The sequence below is a fragment of the Oncorhynchus gorbuscha genome, linkage group LG23 (assembly GCF_021184085.1).
Source record: "Oncorhynchus gorbuscha isolate QuinsamMale2020 ecotype Even-year linkage group LG23, OgorEven_v1.0, whole genome shotgun sequence".
NCBI lineage: Eukaryota > Metazoa > Chordata > Actinopteri > Salmoniformes > Salmonidae > Oncorhynchus > Oncorhynchus gorbuscha.
Genome location: NC_060195.1, coordinates 52,074,033 through 52,093,427, shown reverse-complemented (window position 1 = coordinate 52,093,427; position 19,395 = coordinate 52,074,033). Strand labels below are relative to the sequence as shown.

The 19,395-nt window shown below is 42.4% G+C and overlaps 1 protein-coding gene across 2 annotated transcripts; it reads left to right on the top strand.

Moving 5' to 3' along the window:
• The first annotated feature begins 1,149 nt into the window (after positions 1-1,149).
• Positions 1,150-13,183, top strand: LOC124011219 (T-cell-specific surface glycoprotein CD28-like). Of its 2 annotated transcripts, none has more exons than XM_046324359.1 (4): positions 1,150-1,384; positions 8,677-9,033; positions 9,906-10,045; positions 11,864-13,183. In XM_046324359.1, exons 1-4 carry the CDS (start codon positions 1,300-1,302, stop codon positions 11,984-11,986), a joined length of 705 nt encoding a protein of 234 aa, XP_046180315.1. In that variant the 5' UTR covers positions 1,150-1,299; the 3' UTR covers positions 11,987-13,183. The 2 variants fall into 2 exon arrangements, with proteins under 2 accessions (XP_046180315.1, XP_046180314.1); XM_046324358.1 differs by lacking the exon at positions 1,150-1,384 and adding an exon at positions 6,909-7,281.
• The last annotated feature ends 6,212 nt before the right edge of the window (positions 13,184-19,395 follow it).

Here is a 19,395-nt window from a genome sequence, read left to right as displayed (position 1 = left end):
GGTCAAGAGAGAAGACCATGATTAGTTGAATACTTGAATCAGGTGTGTTAATAATGGGGAAAAAATGACTCCTTTATATTCTAAATCTATGCCTGCAGCACTTCAGCCTTGATATGATTGACAGTATATAGAAAAGCACAATCATAGAACATATAAATTGGTAAATAGAAAAGCACAAGTATAACATTTCCATCATATTCCATACTCTTATGACTTGTGTGATAATGATCATTACATTTTAATGTAAGCATTTAGATTTTAGCCTCTGCCTGTGACTATGTAGGGTGTGTGGAGATGGGGTGTGTGTATGGCCTGTGGGTTGTGAGTTGGCTCTTGTTGATAAAATGCCAGGGTCGAATTCTTGTCCCAGTGTGTGTGTGTGTGTGTGTGTGTGTGTTCGTTGGTGCTGGGAGAAGCTCTGCGTTTGGTCTTCATGTAGGTACACTGGGAAGACTCCACTCTCTTTAGTCTCAGTTGGTAGAGCATGAAGATTGCAACCCCAGGACTGTGGGTTCAAAAATGTATGTATGCATGACATGACTGTGTATGTATGTCTGTGTGTCTGTGTCTGTGTGTGTATAGCTGTAGTGTGCAGAAGACCAGTAAATCTCTCCGCTCCCCCCAAACAACCTATAACACACTACATTTCTAATGAAGACACCTGTATGATATGAAGTGTCTCTGGATAATGCGTTCACTGGAAAGTTCTTGCACAGAAAAAGCATGACAACCAGGAAATGTTGGCCTATACTGTGACCACAACGAGATGTATTACACCCGTCTCTGGGATAATATCAGCGTTTTCCTGACTGTCTGTCGCAGGAGACAGTCACATAGCAACAGAGAAACCCGGGTGGGTCTCTGCGAGTTTTACCAGAAGCAGTGAAATATGATATAAGAGGAGAAAATCAAACATGAGTAATGCGATACGAGGTTCCAAGCCCATCAAAGGTCACACACCAGTAGAGGGCAGAAACTTCTTATGAAGTTCAGAGTGCACTGCCACAGAGTGTGTTTTTTTCCCCTCAAAAGTGCAGTCTGTCACCCTGTTAGATGTGCAGCAGAGAGTGTTGCGTACAGTTGACGAGGGCCAGATTGTTGGTCACGGTGAAGTGACAGGGAAGGATGTTATGAGATGTACGCTGTCGTCGTGTGACGAGCATGTGTTGAGTGATGTCTAAGTAGAGCAGAGCAGTCAATGTCTCGTTCTGTTTGGCATACCGTGTATCGTCACATTTACACTGATTGTTGTGCACTGTAAAGGGATATCAGGGGAGCTTCAGTTTCACAACTTTCAAGATGAACGTTTACTGGATACCCACAATCCTCCTCTCCCTCTGCCTCTCCAGTGCTGCCAACATGATAAGCTCCCACAACTGTAAAGGTAAGATCTGAGTCTGTTTAGGAGGGTGCAGTGTTATAGAATGTTCAGAGTATTGTGTAGAACAGATATAAATGTCTGTCAGGTAGAATAAGGAATCGTTTCAGCTCTAATTGTTACATTTCTATCTGAATGTTTCACCATTGGACTTTGTCATTAACATTCATCTATATTCTCAGTATCAACAAATGTCACATCAGGCAGGATCCATAGCACTACCAGAACATTCTGATAACTGGAACAAAAGCAAAAGGTTGACCAATCAAAGGGTTGCAGATCATTCAAGATTGTAATGCTTGCAAAGCTGCATGGTTTTTCAGGTGGGGATGCTAGTTGAAGTTGTTTGGATCTCTCCAATGCATTGCTCAAACTACTGTAGTTAAACCCCTATTACAGATGTGGATATGCTTTTACATCTATACTGCAGCTGTATTATGAATAGAATAAGCAGGTGTATGTAATGCATTGAATTGGCTGTTTCCTCATTTTGATAGGACTTTGCAGAAATGAATGGGCAGGGGTGACAGAGATGAAACTAAGTGACTCACGTTTTCTATTCCACACAGTTCTGTGACTGCATCTCTCCACCACTTTATGATATCTCTTTCTTTCTCTGAACATGTTCAATATGTGGGTTAAAATACTATGAAATTACAAATCATGAAATGTGAATAATCCAGATTTGGGGCTAGGTAAAATATAGTGTACTGCAGGATTCAGCCTCAGAAGCTATTTCCTACATAAGTCACAATAATGTCCTGACAACATAGGAAAACCAGATAATGTCCTGAATTTGTTAAAATGCTATTTTAGGCTTAAAGAGTTAGGGTAAATTTGATTTTGAATGGGAATACAATTTTACTCCCTAAAAAGTCTAGACATTTCACATAAAAAAAGCTGTGTGTGCATGTGTGCGCATGATCAAAGTGAAAAGCAATCTAAATCTTTTGAATCCCCTTGAGATTGCTGCCTGTAGCTTCATTGTTTGCTAGAGATGTCAGGTTTTCAGTTGTGATGTTAACTTGTAGTTGGGATTTACATTCGGTTGTGAACCCCCCCTCCCTAAATGCTCTTCTGATCATCAACACATTGCTCAGCAACACATTCAACGTCATCACTGTGTAAGGGCTATTGTAAGAGCTATTTGAACATGAAGGAGAGTGATGGAGTGCTGCATCAGATGACCTGGCCTCCACAATCACCTGACCCCAACCCAATTGAGATGGCTTGGGATGAGTTGGACCTCAGAGTGAAGGAAAAGCAGCCAACAAGTGCTCAGCATATGTGAGAACTCCTTCAAGTCTGTTGGTAAAGCATTCCTCATGAAGCTGGTTGAGAGAATGCTAAGAATGTTCAAAGCTGTCATCAAGTCAAAGGGTGGTTACTTTGTTTAACACTTTTTTGGTTACTACATGATACTATATGTGTTATTTCATAGTTTTGATGTCTTCACTATTATTGTACAATGTAGAAAATGGTAAAAAGAAAGAAAAACCCTTGAATGAGTGTCCCGATGTGTCCAGACTTTTGATTGGTACTGTATATAAAATGACGAGTTGATATATCAAATGACGGAAGATTCAACATTTTGTGCTTTTCGGTAAAACCGAATTCTTGCCACCAACAAATGTTGAATATTTGTGGCATACAATCATCACAGCTCTGCAGATTTTGTTGTGAGGATACAGAATCAATAAACCATTTGTGCTGCCATGTGTGCTGCCGGTTTCTGGTGTCAGTTTCAGGAATGGCTGAAAAGCATAACATTAATCTAAAATTCACCCTAGAAATGCATTGTTGGGAAATTTGGAGAGACCTGGCCAGTCAATTACTAACATACTAATACTCTTAGTAAAAGTATTTATCTTCAACTCACAATCTATCGATTCTATTCGATAGATTCAAAATTCTATGTTAAACATCACAGCATAGTGTTGTGCAGGTGAATGAGGACCCAAAAGCGACTTAACGAAAACAGAGTCTTTATTCCAGTATTAGACAAAAGCGATAATCCTGGATATTATCTAGGTGAAAGCAAACACAGGAAAACTGAAATCCACTCGTCAGTAGAGAGGAATGACTGGAGACGCGACCACAGACTGCAGGTCGCTTCGGGAAGGCATCGGCCGTAGCTGACAATGACACCTGCTCACACGCAGCATCTGAAGAAGGTAAAACACGACAGGGCGGAACAAGGACACAGAACAGCGAACATCATACAAGGATCCGACAAGGACAGAAGCGGAAAACAGAGGGAGAAATAGGGACTCTAATCAGAGGGCAAAATAGGGGACAGGTGTGAAAAGAGTAAATGAGGTAGTTAGGAGAATGAGGAACAGCTGGGAGCAGGAACGGAACGATAGAGAGAGAGAGCGAGAGAGGGAGAGAGGGAGGGGGAGAGAGAGGGATAGAAAGAGGGAAAGAACCTAATAAGACCAGCAGAGGGAAACGAATAGAAGGGAAGCACAGAGACAAGACATGATAATAAATGACAAAACATGACACATAGTTGAAAGATACATTGCGTGTAGAAATACGAAGAGGGTGGCCAGCAGAGATAGGTGGGATGGGCTGAGGGAAAATGAGGGTTGGGATGTGGAACTGGAGATGTGGGAGAGATGTTGCTGGGTGGGGGGTTCAATGACAGCTAAAGGTAAAAGTCAAAAACAAAGTCAAAATAAGAACAAAATACAAGTTTAAAAAACACAAAAAAAGTCAAATAATGCAATATAGTATTATCTATTTAAAACATAAGTGAGGCATGGAGACAGTTTTATGCAACGACAACTACCACTGCATAAATATACACAGCTCTCCACCTCTTTCTGTGTGTTTGATCCTCAGTTCAGACGGAATGTTCCCAGAGCGACTACATGAACACCAAACACAGAGCTCCACTCAGGGGGCCCAGGAAGAAGCAGGGGGTCCAGCATTCAATCCGAATGGGACGATACTGACCACAGTCATCCTCAGATCACAATCCTTCTCATACAAACGCTAAACGAGAATTGAGCCTTAATTTGCCTTTGAGAGCTGACTGCTGAAACACACCAGGTTCTTTATGTAAGCCTGTTCTTTCAGTCACGTGGTATACATCTAATTGTACAACTGATTGTGTATAAATAAAGATTGAGGTATCTTATAAATGTGAATCAAATAATTATAGTCGGATGTAATATGATCTTCTGGGAAACTATTGAGAATGGACTCTTGAAGTTGTGGGCAGCATACCCCCAACAACAACAAATAATACGAAATGAATGTTCATCTCTCATATCCCCATGCATACGGTAAGTCAACGCGCGCACACAAACACACACACAGACAGGTTAAGCGTATAGACACAGGGACACCCTCAGTGATATGTAGTGCGCGTGTGGCGTAGCTAGATGAAGATCCTAGTGAATGGGTCTCACATGAAACAGTGGTTTCCAAATACGAGGGGACTAAACCACATGCTCTCTCTCTCTGAGAGCCACTGTGGTTTTCATGTATGGGTCAACATAAGGGACTGTCCTACATTGAAACTGACACACTGAATTACAAATCCCTGCTTGTGCTTTAGGTCATGACCTTAATGTAAGCTACATCTCTCTATTTTCACTACGGAACACATTGTGTTAACGTGTGTAACTCGGCCGATAAGAAAACGATAGGAAAAAACTTCTGCAATGACAAAAAAACACAAAAAATACACTGCATCATTTCCTGTTTAAGGTTCCCTTGGAGGTTGTTTTTTTGTGCCATTGTGCACTTTTGTATGCATAAGAGGCACTCCTCCTTGATGTTGCACACCTTGCAGTTTCTATGTAGTTAGGGTAAACACACTGCAGCAGACTATGAGGGCTGTACATGTTTAATTTCACAATGTATTAGTGAGTATGTCCAAAATGGAAACCTTTTCTCTTTCTAGTGCAATACTTTTGACCAGGGAGTGCACTATAGGGAATAGGGTGCCATTTGGAACGCATTCCGCATAAAAGTCTGAGGTTAACACAAGCTTAGGAGATCTTACACGTTTTATTCTTTGAGATATCATTCAGTTATCGTGAACCTTATGAATTATAAAGCCTTTTATGTGCTGTATGGGCTTTTTTTAAATGACATAAATGCTTCAAAATGACCAAGATTATCTCATAGAACAAAACGTATATGATCTCCTAAGCCTGTGTTGACCACAGACCTTATTTTTTGGCAATTACCCAAAAACTCCATACATTTTCCCATAGGCTCTGTCCAACGAACCATGGCTGAGTTAGTGCCTACAACAACAAAAAACGCCATTAATATTGCTCTCAATGCGGGACGCCGGATGGCTATAGTGTAGCAGGGCCGTTAGGATGATCATAAAAGGATCATCTGCATCGCTTCAGCCTTGACATGACTGACAGTCACGTGTGAATGTATGATTGTTCTGGTGGAAATTCTGGGTTTGGTGTTTATGTAGTCACTCTGGGAAGACTCCACTCTCTTTAGTCTGAGTTGATGATCATTTACAGACAAATGTAGTAATGAATAATATCCTGTGCGGCCCAGTCGGTAGAGCATGATGCTTTGTATGTATGCATGACTGATAAAAGTGTCTGCTAAATGGCACATATTTTATTATTTTATGAAGACGTAAATGTAGAGGAAAAAGGGTGAGCTACAGTAGGTGTGTGTGTGGGTAAAGTCTACACCTGTTGTATACGGCGCATGTGACAAATCAAATTTGATTTAACTTGTGTGTGTTTGCCTATAGTAGGAGTGGTATTTTTGAGAAAACTTTCCAGTGAGCGTCATTATCCAGAGTCACTTCACATCATACAGATACCTTAATTCAAAATTGAGAGGGCTATAGTTTGTTTGGGGAGACCAGTAAATCTCTCTGACCCCCCCCCCAAACAAACTATAGCCCTCTCAATTTTGAATTAAGGGATCTATCTGTATGATGTGAAGGGACTCTGGATAATGACGCTTATTGGAAGTTTGGCCTATACAGTTGGCACAACGTGGTGTATGGTTATAGGATTCGGTGCATTACACGTCCGTGATAATATGAGTGCAACATTACGTTAGTTTATCTGACTAACTGACTGACTGACTGTCTGTTGCAGGAGACAGTCACATAACCACAGACAAAACCCACGTTGTGCGATGGTTGTCACTGACAGGTGCTAGGTAGGCCTATGTAACATCCGCGTGATGAGTAACTCTGCCTGAGACCTGAGACCTGAACGCTTGCATTAGCTCTAGCTCAGCAGGCTAACACAGTCTTGTGGGCAAGACCCCGGTTTGAACCCCGGTCACTCACATTGGTGCCGTAGCCCAGGTGGGTCTCTGCGAGTGAAATATGATATAAAGTGAGTCTACATAACAGTTCTGAGATAAGAAGGGCGAAATCAAACATGACTAATGCGATACGAGGTTCCAAGCCCTAACACACAGAGAAGTATCAAATTCAAAGGGCATCAAAGGTCACACACCGTTAGAGGGCGGATACTCTTGTGAAGTTCAGAGTGCACTGCCACAGAGTGCGGATGTTTTTTCCTCAAGAGTCTGTGCAGTCAGTCGCCCTGTTAGATGTGCAGCAGAGAGTTGCGTACAGTCGACGAGGGCCAGATTGTTGGTCACAGTGAAGTGACAGGGAAGGATGTTATGAGATGTACGCTGTCGTCGTGTGCCGAGCATGTGTTGAGTGATGTCTAGGTAGAGCAGAGCAGTCACTGTCTCGGTCTGGTTGGCATACAGTGTATCGTCTCATTTACCCTGATTGTTGTGCACTGTAAAGGGATATCAGGGGAGCTTCAATTTCACCACAAAACTGACTTTCAAGATGAACTTTTACTGGATACCCACAATCCTCCTCTCCCTCTGCCTCTCCAGTGCTGCCAACATGATAAGCTCCCACAACTGTAAAGGTAAGACCTGGGCCTGCTTAAAAGCACACGTTCTATAGTAGTTATGACTGAAAATATGATGTATTATGTATACTAAGTACTATCCATCCAGATGTAATGTATGTACATGTAACAACAAAATAAAAACCTGGGGGGGATCGATATGGGCCAAAATTAATAAATAAAAAGCTCTGGGCCAGTTCAGGAACGTTATAAAATGTTCATATACAAATGTATTATGTAGAATATATATGAATGTCTGTCAGGTAAAATAGGGAATCGTTTCAAGTCTAATTATTACATTTCTATCTGAATGTTTCACCCATGAACTCATTTTGATAGGACCTGCAGAAATGAAACGGCAGGGGTGGGGGTGACAAGGATTAATCTAAATGACTCACATTTTCTATTCCACACAGTTACAGGACTGCCTCTCTCCACCACTTTTTGAAATCTCAGGCCACAACAGTTGTTTTGGAGAATGTTCAATGTGTGGGTTAAAATACTGTCAAATTATGCATGTGAATAATCCAAACATGAGAGTATAAAAAGACTAGGTAAGCCTCAGAAGCCATTTCCTCTGTGTGTGTGTGTGTGTGTGTGTGTGTGTGTGTGTGTGTGTGTGTGTGTGTGTGTGTGTGTGTGTGTGTGTGTGTGTGTGTGTGTGTGTGTGTGTGTGTGTGTGTGTGTGTGTGTGTGTGTGTGTGTGTGTGTGTGTGTGTGTGTGTGTGTGTGTGTGTGTGTGTGTGTGTGCGTGCGTGTGCGCGTGTGCGCGTGCGTGCGTGTGTGTGTGTGTGTTTACTATACTTGTGAGTTCCAAAAGTCCTCAGAAGTTCGCTAAAATTCTGATAATGTTTAACAAGTAAAATAGGTATTTTAGGCTTAGGGGTTAGGTTCAGGGTTAGGGTTAGAAGTTAAGGTTAGGGTTAGGGAGAATAGGATTTTGAATGGGAATCCATTGTTAGTCCCCCAAAAGTCCTCACAGGTATAGAAATACATAGCTGTGTATGTGTGTGTGTTCAAGATCAAAGAGACAAGCAATTTGACAAATGACAGGAGTGGCAAGGACTGGAACGTTAGCTAAAAAGACTGGTAACCAGAGTAGGTTTCTACTAGCCTGGTCCCAGATCTGTTGACAGTGACTCAAATGCTGTCATTGTCAAGCTAAAAAGTCTGGTCTCACAAAAATTGGTTTGGCATGACAATTCTATAAGGACTTGGCAAGAGAGCAGAAACAGACTGGCACCCAGGCTAGGTTTACACCCCATTGCACTCACCAAATCTTGCTGTGTCAGATCAGTGATTTCTTCAAGGAAAGACGGAGGGAAGTATTTAAACAGAGCCCTTGTCTACTTCCCCCTGATATAACGCACACAACTGACGGCCTCTGTTTGACTTTTGACCTTCCCTCACCAGACAAGCTCAGAACGTTCCATGTGGTCCGTGTGTCTGTCAACGGCACTGCATCGGTCAGCTGCCCCAACCTGACAGGCAAGGACCAGGAGGAAATGAGATTCCACCTTTACTTGGGCTTGGTCGAGGTTGGCAACCACACTCACGACAGTGCTCACAACCACAACTTCACAGAGACCGTGAGTCCTGTTGGGGAGGGTCTGGGGCTGAGGGTGAACGAACAGGACCATACGGTCAGTTTTGTCCTCTCTGGAATGACCACGGAGCGCGCTGGGGTCTATACCTGTGAGGGGCAACCCATGTACCCACCTCCCATTGAGAAAGTACAAGATGAGACTCAGACCGTGGTCCTGGTTGAAGGTATGTTTACTTCAAAAGGAACTAATCTATTGCAAGCACACACAAATTCACACGCATGCGCGCAGGCATGCAGGCATGCATGCACGCACAGTGGTTCAAAATGCTATATCTTGATTTGAAGGAATATACACTGAGTGTACAAAACATTAGGAACACCTGCTCTTCCCATGACAAAGACTGATCAGGTAAATCCAGGTGAAAGCTATGGTCCCTTAATGATGTCACCTGTTAAATCCACGTCAATCAGTGTAGATAAAGGGGAGGAGACAGGTTAAAGAAGGATTTTTAAGCCTTGAGACAATTGAGATATGGATTGTGTATATTTGCCAATCAGAGGGTGAATGGGCAAGACAAAGATTTAAGTGCATTTTGACAGAATATGGCAGTAGGTGCCAGACACATCGGTTTGAGTGTGTCAAGAACTGCAACGCTGCTGCGTTTTTCATGCTCAACAGTTTCCCGTGTGTATCAAGAATGTTCCACCACCCACAGGTCATTCAATTAACTTGACACAACTGTAGGAAGCGTTGGAGTCAACATGGGCCAATATCCCTATGGAAGGAACGCTTTCGACACAATGTTGAGTCCATGTTCCGACGAATTAAGGCTGTTCTGAGGGCAAAAGGGGATGCATCTCAATATTAGGAAGGTGTTCCTAATGTTTTATGCATTTAGTGTATATTCTAATGATGTACTTGTGCTTAAAGGCCAAACGGGCCAGTTTCCTGGACCTAGATCATCTACTTATTTGACTTAAAATGCACTTTCAGTGTAAAAACTCAAGTACCCCAGGAGTATACTTAATCTGGATCTGTAAAACTACCCCTTGAAGTTTAAAACTTACATCTCTCTCTCTCTGATTGGTTGGTCAGCATACCAGTGCCAGGCAGGAAAGACTGTGGGATGTGTAGGCTCTAGAGTGGATGGTGTCCCAGTTTGGGCATGGGTGCTGGGGTTCTGGATCACCATCATCTATGGCCTGGCTGTCACTGTCATCGCCTTTGTCATCTGGGTAAGTGGCATCTCGCTTCCTTTACTCAGAGAGATGGTAACTTGTCTTACATCCATGAGGTGCTCTCAAGCCTTGGAATAAAATCAATGCATAATGAACTATTTTGTCCAAGAATGTAATATAGAATACAGTACCAGTCAAATGTCATCACACCTACTCACCTACTCATTTTTGTTACTATTTGCTGCATTGTAGAATAATAGTGAAAACATTAAAACGATGAAATAACACATATGGAATCATGTAGTAACCAAAAAAAGTTTTTTTTTAAATCTAAATATATTTTATATTCGAGATTCTTCAAAGTAGCCACCCTTTGCCTTGATGGCAGCTTTGCACAGTCTTGGCATTCTCTCAGCCAGCTTCACCTGGAATGCTTTTCCAACAGTCTTGAAGGAGTTCCCAAATGTGCTGAGCACTTGCTGGCTGCTTTTCCTTCACTCTGCGGTCCAACTCATCCCAAACCATCTCAATTGGGATGAGGTCAGGTGATTGTGGAGGCCAGGTCATCTGATGGAGGACTCCATCACTCTCGTTCTTGGTCAAATAGCACTTACATCGCCCAGAGGAGTGTTTTGGGTCATAGTCCTGTGAATTTTCCCACAAAGTGCAAACCAGATGGAATGGCGTATCGCTGCTGAATGCTGTAGTAGCCATGCTGGTTAAGTGTGCCTTGAATTCTAAATAAATCAGTGTCACCAGAAAAGCCCCCCCATACCATCACACCTCCTCCTCCATGCTTCACGGTGGGAACCACACATGCAGGAATCATCCGTTCACCTACTCTACGTTTCACAGACACGGCGGTTGGAACCAAAAATCTCAAATTTGGACTCATCAGACCAAAGACAGATTTCCACCGGTCTTGTGTCCATTACTCATGTTTCTTGGCCCAAGTAAGTCTCTTCTTCTTATTGGTGTCCTTTAGTAGTGGTTTCTTTGCAGCAATTCGACCATGAAGGCCTGATTCAGGCAGTCTGAACAGTCTGAACAGATGATGTTGAGATGTGTCTATTACTTGAACTCTGTGAAGCATTAATTTGGATTGCAATCTGAGAAGCAGTTAACTCTAATGAACTTATCCTCTGCAGCAGAGGTAACTCTTGGTCTTCCTTTCCATTGGCAGTCCTCATGAGAGCCAGTTTCATCATAGCACTTGATGGTTTTTGCAACTGCACTTGAAGAAACTTTCAAAGTTCTTGACATCTTCTGAATTGACTGACCTTCATGTTTTAAAGTAATGATGTACTGTAATTTCTCTTTGCTTATTTGAGCTGTTCTTGCCATAATATGGACTTGGTCTTTCACCAAATAGGGCTATCTTTTGTATACCCCCCTACCTTGTCACAACTGATTGGCTCAAACGCATTAAGAAGGAAAGACATTTAACATATGAACTTTTAGCAAGGCACACCTGTTAATTGAAATGCATTCCAGGTGACTTCCGCATGAAGCTGGTTGAGAGAATGCCAAGAGTGTGCAACGCTGTCATCATGGCAAAGGGTAGCTACTTTGAAGAATCTCCAATATAAAATATATTTAGATTTATTTAACACTTTTTTTGGTTACTACATGATTCCATATATGTTATTTCATAGTTTTGATGTCTACTCTATTCACTATCTTCACTACTATTCTACAATGTAGAAAATAAAGACAAACCCTTAAATGAGTAGGTGTGTCCAAACTTTTGACTGGTACTGTATGTATTGAAAACACAAGTGATACATGGAGACAGATTTATGCAACTACCACTGCATACATATACAGAGCTCACCCTACTCACTCTCCACCTCTTTCTGTGAATTTGATCCTCAGCTCAGACTGAAGAGAGTGAAGTGTTCCCAGAGCGACTACATGAACATCAAACCCAAAGCTCCACTCAGGGGGCCCAGGAAGAAGCAGGGGGTCCAGCATCCAATCCGAATGGGACGATACTGATCACTCATCCTCAGACAAAAGCAACACGAAAGTCGAGCCTTTATTGGCCCTTGAGGGCTGACTGGAGAAACAGACAAAGTTCTTTATGTAAATACAAAAGCTAGCTCTTCAAATTATGTGGTGTACATCTAATTGTTCATCTGATTGTGTGTAAATAAAGAGAGTTATCTTAGAAATGTGAATCAAATAATTATAGTCTGATGTAATATGATCTTCTGGGAAACTATTGAGAATGTAGTTTTGAAGTTGTGGACAGCATACTATATAAGAAAATATCCCCATGCATACTGTAGAGAACGAACACACGCCAACACACACAATTTGGTTATGTGTACAGTTACAGGGATATCCTCTTTGATTTGTAGTGGGTGTGTAGGAAGACCCTAGCTCTGTGGTGAATGGGTCTCACAGGAAACAGTGGTTCCCGAATATGAGGGGACTGAACCTCATTTTCACACACTCTCTCTGAGAGCCACTGATTGTCATGTACAGTATTTGTATCAAAATAAGGGACTATCTTACATTGAAACTGGCATACTGAATTATTAAATCCCTGATTGTCCTTTTATAATGGACTAATTCTTTGTTACTGTACTTCATTTGTAAAAAGTTTTTTACACCTTTATTTAACTAGGCAAGTCAGTTAAGAACAAATTCTTATTTTCAATGACAGCCTAGGAACAGTGGGTTAACTGCCTGTTCAGGGGTAGAACGACAGATTTGTACCTTGTCAGCTCGGGGATTTGAACTTGCAACCTTCCGGTTACTAGTCCAACGCTCTAACCACTAGGCTACCCTGTTGGTGGTTCCAGTGGTTCAAATCGAGCATTCCCCAGCTACAGGCCTCTCTCAACTGTTTCAGTGTATTGCAATATTGTCACGACTTCCACCGAAGTCGGTCCCTCTCCTTGTTCGGGCAGTGTTCGGTGGTCGAGGTCACCGACCTTCTAGCCATCATTGATCCATTTTTCATTTTCCATTGGTTTTGTCTTGTCTTCCTACACACCTGGTTCCAATCCCATCAATTACAGGTTGTGTATTTAATCTTCTGTTTGTCCTTGTCGGAGATTGTGTGTTGTATGTAGGTGTTTATTGTTATTCTGGTGTGCGATGGTTTTTGCACCCTCTATTTGTTATTTTGTTTACTTTGGTTTTCGGAGGTTTTGATGTTTATTAAACAGCTCCGTTTTTACCAAGTTCATTCTCCTGCGCCTGACTTCCCTGCCACCAGCATGCACCACATTACAAATATTTTAGTTTTAACCATTGTTTAACCAGATTTTTATAGAACAACTTACAACTCGTCCTTTAAGGGTTAACTTAAGTAACTCAGCCACGAGGAAACGTTAAAATACAAACAAAACTGCTGTAATGACAAAAACAAAAAAAACACACCTAGCATCACTTCCTGTCTACTGTTTCCTTGGAGGCTTGTGTTTTGTGCCATTGTGCACTAGAGTATGCATAAGAGGGACTGCACCCTGATGTTGCACACCTTGTAGTTTCTGTGTAGATAGGGCAAACACATTAAACCAACGGACTATTTTATTTTTTATTTAACCTTTATTTAATCAAGCTGGTGATTTAAATTGAGCATTCCCAAGCTTACAGGCCTCTCTCAACTGTTTCAGTGTATTGCAATATTTTAGTTTTAATCATTGTTTACAGATTACTATAGAACAACTTACAACTCGTCCTTTGAGGGTTAACTTAAGTAACTCAGCCACGAGGAAACGTTAAAATACAAACAAAACTGCTGTAATGACAAAAACAAAAAAAACACACCTAGCATAATTTCCTGTCTACTGTTTCCTTGAAGAGTGTGTTTTGTGCCATTTTATACTAGAGTATGCATAAGAGGGACTGCACCCTGATGTTGCACACCTTGTAGTTTCTGTGTAGATAGGGCAAACGCATTAAACCAACAGACTATTACATTACATACATTTTTTAAAACCTTTATTTAACCAGGAAAAGCCCATTGAGACCCAGAGTCTCTTTCTCAAGGGAGACTTGGCCAAGAAGGCAGCAACAATCAATACATTACATAATTAAAACATACAACAATACAACATGATCCAGCCTAAAAAAAGCATTTACACTCCTCTGTAACAGAGTCTCCCATCATTATTTTAAATTAATTCAGTGGCACTAACATATCTAGATGAAACATGGATTGTAGACTATTCAATGCATCTGGTGCACAAGAAGAGAATGCAATCTTGCCTAATACTGTGAATGTCCTGGGGACTTTAAGTAGCAACCACCTAGCAGACCGGGTATGGTAACTGCTGGTGGAGAAGGAGACCAGACTACAGAGGTAAAGAGGGAGTTTAGGGCTTTGTAGATGAACACATTCAAATGTATCTTTCTGCGCATATAAAGTGAGGTCCAACCTACCATTTGGTACCATGTGCAATGGTGGGTGAGTGACTTGGCATTTGTAATAAAGCGCAAGGATCAATGATACACAGTCCAGTCTCTGTAAGACGGAGGAGGTTGCATGCATATACAACAAGTCACCATAATCAATTACAGTGAGAGGGCTGTACAGGCTATGAGGTGTACAGGTTTCATGTCGCAATGAAACAGCAGTCACATACCAAACGGCACCCTTTTCTCTTTATAGTGCACAATATTTATATTATATATTACATATACTGTATACTACAGTGCATTCGTGAAGTATTCAGACCCCTTGACTTTTTCCAAATTTTGTTACATTACAGCCTTATTCTAAAATGGATTAAATTGTCCCCCCCTTCATCAATCTACATACAATACCCTGTAATGACAAAGCAAAAACACGTTTTTAGACATTTTTGCAAATGTATTAAAAATCAAAACTGAAAATCAGATCAAATCAAATTTTATTTGTCACATACACGTGTTTAGCAGATGTTATTGGGGTGTAGCAAAATGCTTGTGTTTCTAGCTCTAACAGTGCAGTAATATCTAACAGTAATATCTAACAATTTCATAACAATATACACAAATCTAAAGTAAAGGAATGGAATTAAGAATATATAAATATTTGGGAGAGTAATGTCAGAATGGCAAAGACTAAGATACAGTAGAATAGGATAGAATACAGTATATACAGTGGGGAGAACAAGTATTTGATAAACTGACGATTTTGCAGGTTTTCCCACTTACAAAGCATGTAGAGGTCTGTAATTTTATATCATTACTTCAACTGTGAGAGACGGAATCTAAAACAAAAATTCAGAAAATCACATTGTATGATTTTTAAGTAATTCATTTGTATTTTATTGCATGATATAAGTATTTGATCACCTACCAACCAGTAAGAATTACGGCTCTCACACACCCTTTTCATTTTTCTTTAAGAAGCCCTCCTGTTCTCCACTCATTACCTGTATTAACTGCACCTGTTTGAACTCGTTACCTGTATAAAAGACACCTGTCCACACACTCAATCAAACAGACTCCAACCTCTCAACAATGGCCAAGACCAGGGAGCTGTGTAAAGACATCAGGGATAAAATTGTAGACCTGCACAAGGCTGGGATGGGCTACAGGACAATAGGCAAGCAGCTTGATGAGAAGGCTGTTGGCGCAATTATTAGAAAATTGAAGAAGTTCAAGATGATGGTCAATCACCCTCGGTCTGGGGCTCCATGCAAGATCTCACCTCGTGGGGCATCAATGATCATGAAGAAGGTGAGGGATCAGCCCAGAACTACACGGCATGACCTGGTCAATGACCTGAAGAGAGCTGGGACCACAGTCTCAAAGAAAACCCACTATGCCGTCATGGATTAAAATCCTGCAGTGCACGCAAGGTCCCCCTGCTCATGCCAGAGCATGTCCAGGCCTGTCTGAAGTTTGCCAATGACCATCTGGATGATCCAGAGGAGGAATGGGAGAAAGTCATGTGGTCTGATGAGACAAAATATAGCTTTTTGGTCTAAACTCCACTCGCCGTGTTTGGAGGAAGAAGAAGGATGAGTACAACCCCAAGAACACCATCCCAACCATGAAGCATGGAGTTGGAAAAGGGGACAGGATGGCTGCACCCTATTGAGGGGAGGATGGATGGGGCCATGTATCGCAAGATTGTGGCCAACAACCTCCTTCCCTCAGTAAGAGCATTGAAGATGGGTCGTGGCTGGGTCTTCCAGCATGACAACAACCCGAAACACACAGCCAGGGTAACTAAGGAGTGGCTCCGTAAGAAGTATCTCAAGGTCCTGGAGTGGCCTAGCCAGTCTCCAGACCTGAACCCAATAGAAAATCTTTGGAGGGAGCTGAAAGTTTGTATTGCCCAGGAACAGCCCCAAAACTTGAAGGATCTGGAGAAGGTCTGTATGGAGGAGTGGGCCAAAATCCCTGCTGCAGTGTGTGCAAACCTGGTCAAGAACTACAGGAAACGTATGATCTCTGTAATTGCAAACAAAGATTTCTGTACCAAATATTAAGTTCTGCTTTTCTGATGTACCAAATATGTATGTCATGCAATAAAATGCAAATGAATTACTTAAAAATCATACAATGTGATTTTCTGGATTTTTGTTTTAGATTCCATCTCTCACAGTTGAAGTGATATAAATTACAGACCTCTACATGCTTTGTAAGTAGGAAAACCTGCTAAATCGGCAGTGTATCAAATACTTGTTCTCCCCACTGTACATATATGAGTAATGCAAAATATGTAAATATTATTAAAGTGGCCAGTGATTCCATGTCTATGTATATAGGGCAGCAGCCTCTAATGTGTAAGTGGTGGCTATTTAACAGTAATTAACTGCTTGATGGCCTTGAGATAGAAGCTGTTTTTCAGTCTCTTGGTTCCAACTTTGATGCACATGTACTGACCTCGCCTTCTGGATGATAGTGGGGTGAACAGGCAGTGGCTCGGGTGGTTGTTGTCCTTGATGATCTTTTTGGCCTTCCTGTGACATTGGGTGGTGTAGGTGTCCTGGAGAGCAGGTAGTTTGCCCCCGGTGATACGTTGTCCAGACCTCACTACCCTCTGGAGAGCCTTACGATTGTGGGCGGAGAAGTTGCCGTACCAGGCGGTGATACAGCCCGACAGATGCATCTGTAAAAGTTTGTGAGTGTTTTTGGCGACAATCCAAATTTCGTCAGCCTCCTGAGGTTGAACAGGCTCTGTTGCGCCTTCTTCACCACGCTGTCTGTGTGGGTGGACCATTTCAGTTTGTCCGTGATGTGTACGCCGAGGAACTTCAAACTTTCCACCTTCTCCACTACTATCCTGTTGATGTGGATGGGTGTGCACCCTCTGCTGTTTCCTGAAGTCCACGATCATCTCCTTTGTTTTGTTGACGTTGAGTGTGAGGTTATTTTCCTGACACCACACTCCAAGGGCCCTCACCTCCTCCCTGTAGGCCGTCTCGTCGTTGTTGGTAATCAAGCCTACCACTGCATTGTCGTCTGCAAACTTGATGATTGAGTTGGAGGCGTGCATGGCCACGCAGTCATGGGTGAACAGGGAGTACAGGAGAGGGCTGAGTATGCACCCTTGTGGGGCCCCAGTTTTGAAGATCAGCGGGGTGGAAATTTTGTTTCCTACCCTCACCACCTGGGGATGGCCCGTCAGGATGTCCAGGACCCAGTTGCACATGGCGGGGTCGAGACCCAGGGTCTCGAGCTTAATGACGGGTTTGGAGGGTACTATGGTGTTAAATGCTGAGCTGTAGTCGATGAACAGCATTCTTACATAGGTATTCCTCTTGTCCAGATGGGTTAGGGCAGTGTGCAGTGTGATTGCGATTGCATCGTCTGTGGACCTATTGGGGCGGGAAGCAAATTGGAGTGGGTCTAGGGTGTCAGGTAGGGTGGAGGAGATATGATCATTGACTAGTCTCTCAAAGTCATTTAGCTCAGTTACCTTAGCTTTCTTGGGAACTGGAACAATAGTGGCCCTCTTGAAGCATGTGGGAACAGCAGCCTGGATAAGTATTGATTGAATATGTCCGTAAACACACCAGCCAGCTGGTCTGCGCATGCTCTGAGGAGGCGGCTAGGGATGCCCCCTGGGCCGGCAGCCTTGCGAGAGTTAACACGTTTAAATGTTTTACTCAAGTCGGCCACGGAGAAGTAGAGCCCACAGTTTTTGGTAGCGGGCCGCGTTGGTGGCACTGTATTGTCCTCAAAGTGCGCAACAAAGTTGTTTAATTTGTCTGGGAGGAAGATGTAGATGTCCACGATGGGGCTGGTTTTCTTTTTGTAATCCGTGATTGTCTGCAGACCCTGCCACATGTCTTGTGTTTGAGCCTTTGAATTGCGACTCCACTTTGTCTCTATACTGACGCTTTGCTTTTTTGATTGCTTTACGGAGGGAATAACAACACTGTTTGTATTCAGCCATGTTTCCAGTCGCCTTGCCATGATTAAATGCGGTAGTATGTGCTTTCAGTTTGCGCGAATGCTGTCATCAATCCACAGTTTCTGGTTAAGAAAGGTTTTAATAGTCACAGTGGTTACAACATCTCCTATACACTTCCTTATAAACTCGCTCACCGAATCAGCGTATACGTCAATGTTATTGTCTGAGGCTACCCGGGAACATATCCCAGTCCACATGATCAAAGCAATATTGAAGCATGGAATCCGATTGGTCCGAACAGCGTTGGATAGACCTAAGCACGGGCATTTCCTGTTTTGGTTTCTGCCTATAGAAGGGGAGCAACAAGATGGAGTCATGGTCAGATTTGGGGGAGGGCCTTGTATGCATTGCGGAAGTTAGAGTAGCAGTGGTCGAGTGTGTTACTCAGTCGTGCACTGCAATCGATATGCTGATAGAATGTAGTTCTATCCTTGTTATTGGATTAGTTTTGTTAAAATCCCCAGCTACAATAAATGCAGCCCCAAGATTGCATAAAGTCCAGTGAAGTTCCTTGATGGCCGTCTTGGTATCAGCTTGCGGGGGGATATACACAGCTGTGACGATAACTGAGGAGAGTTCTCTTCAGAGATAATACGGTTGGCATTTGATTGTGAGCAATTCTAGGTCAGGTGAACAAATGGACTTGAGCTCTTGTATGTTGTTACAATTACACCATGAGTCGTTAATCATCAAACATTCAAACCCACTGTCACGTGTGCTCCCTCTCCGGCCTCTAGGTCACCAGGCTGCTTGTTATTGCGCACACCTGTCACCATCGCGTCATCAGACTTACCTGGACTCCATCACTTCCCTGATTACCTTCCCTATATATGTCGCTCCCTTTGGTTCCTTCCCCAGGCGTCATTGTTTCTGATTCTTGTTTGTGTGCTGTTTGTGTTTCTTGTTTTGTATTATGTTCTGTTTATTTTATTAAAACACTCACTCCCTGAACTTGCTTCCAGACTTTCAGAGCACATCGTTATAGAATGACGCCTCACCTAGTGAAGCATCAGGGAGTGTTTATTAATTTTTTATC

Coding starts and splice junctions, on each gene's coding strand:
- LOC124011219 (XM_046324359.1), top strand. CDS start 1,300: ATGAACGTTTACTGGATACCCACAATCCTCCTCTCCCTCTGCCTCTCC. Junction 1,385..8,676: donor AAGCTCCCACAACTGTAAAG/GTAAGATCTGAG, acceptor TTCCCTCACCAG/ACAAGCTCAGAACGTTCCAT. Junction 9,034..9,905: donor GACCGTGGTCCTGGTTGAAG/GTATGTTTACTT, acceptor TTGGTTGGTCAG/CATACCAGTGCCAGGCAGGA.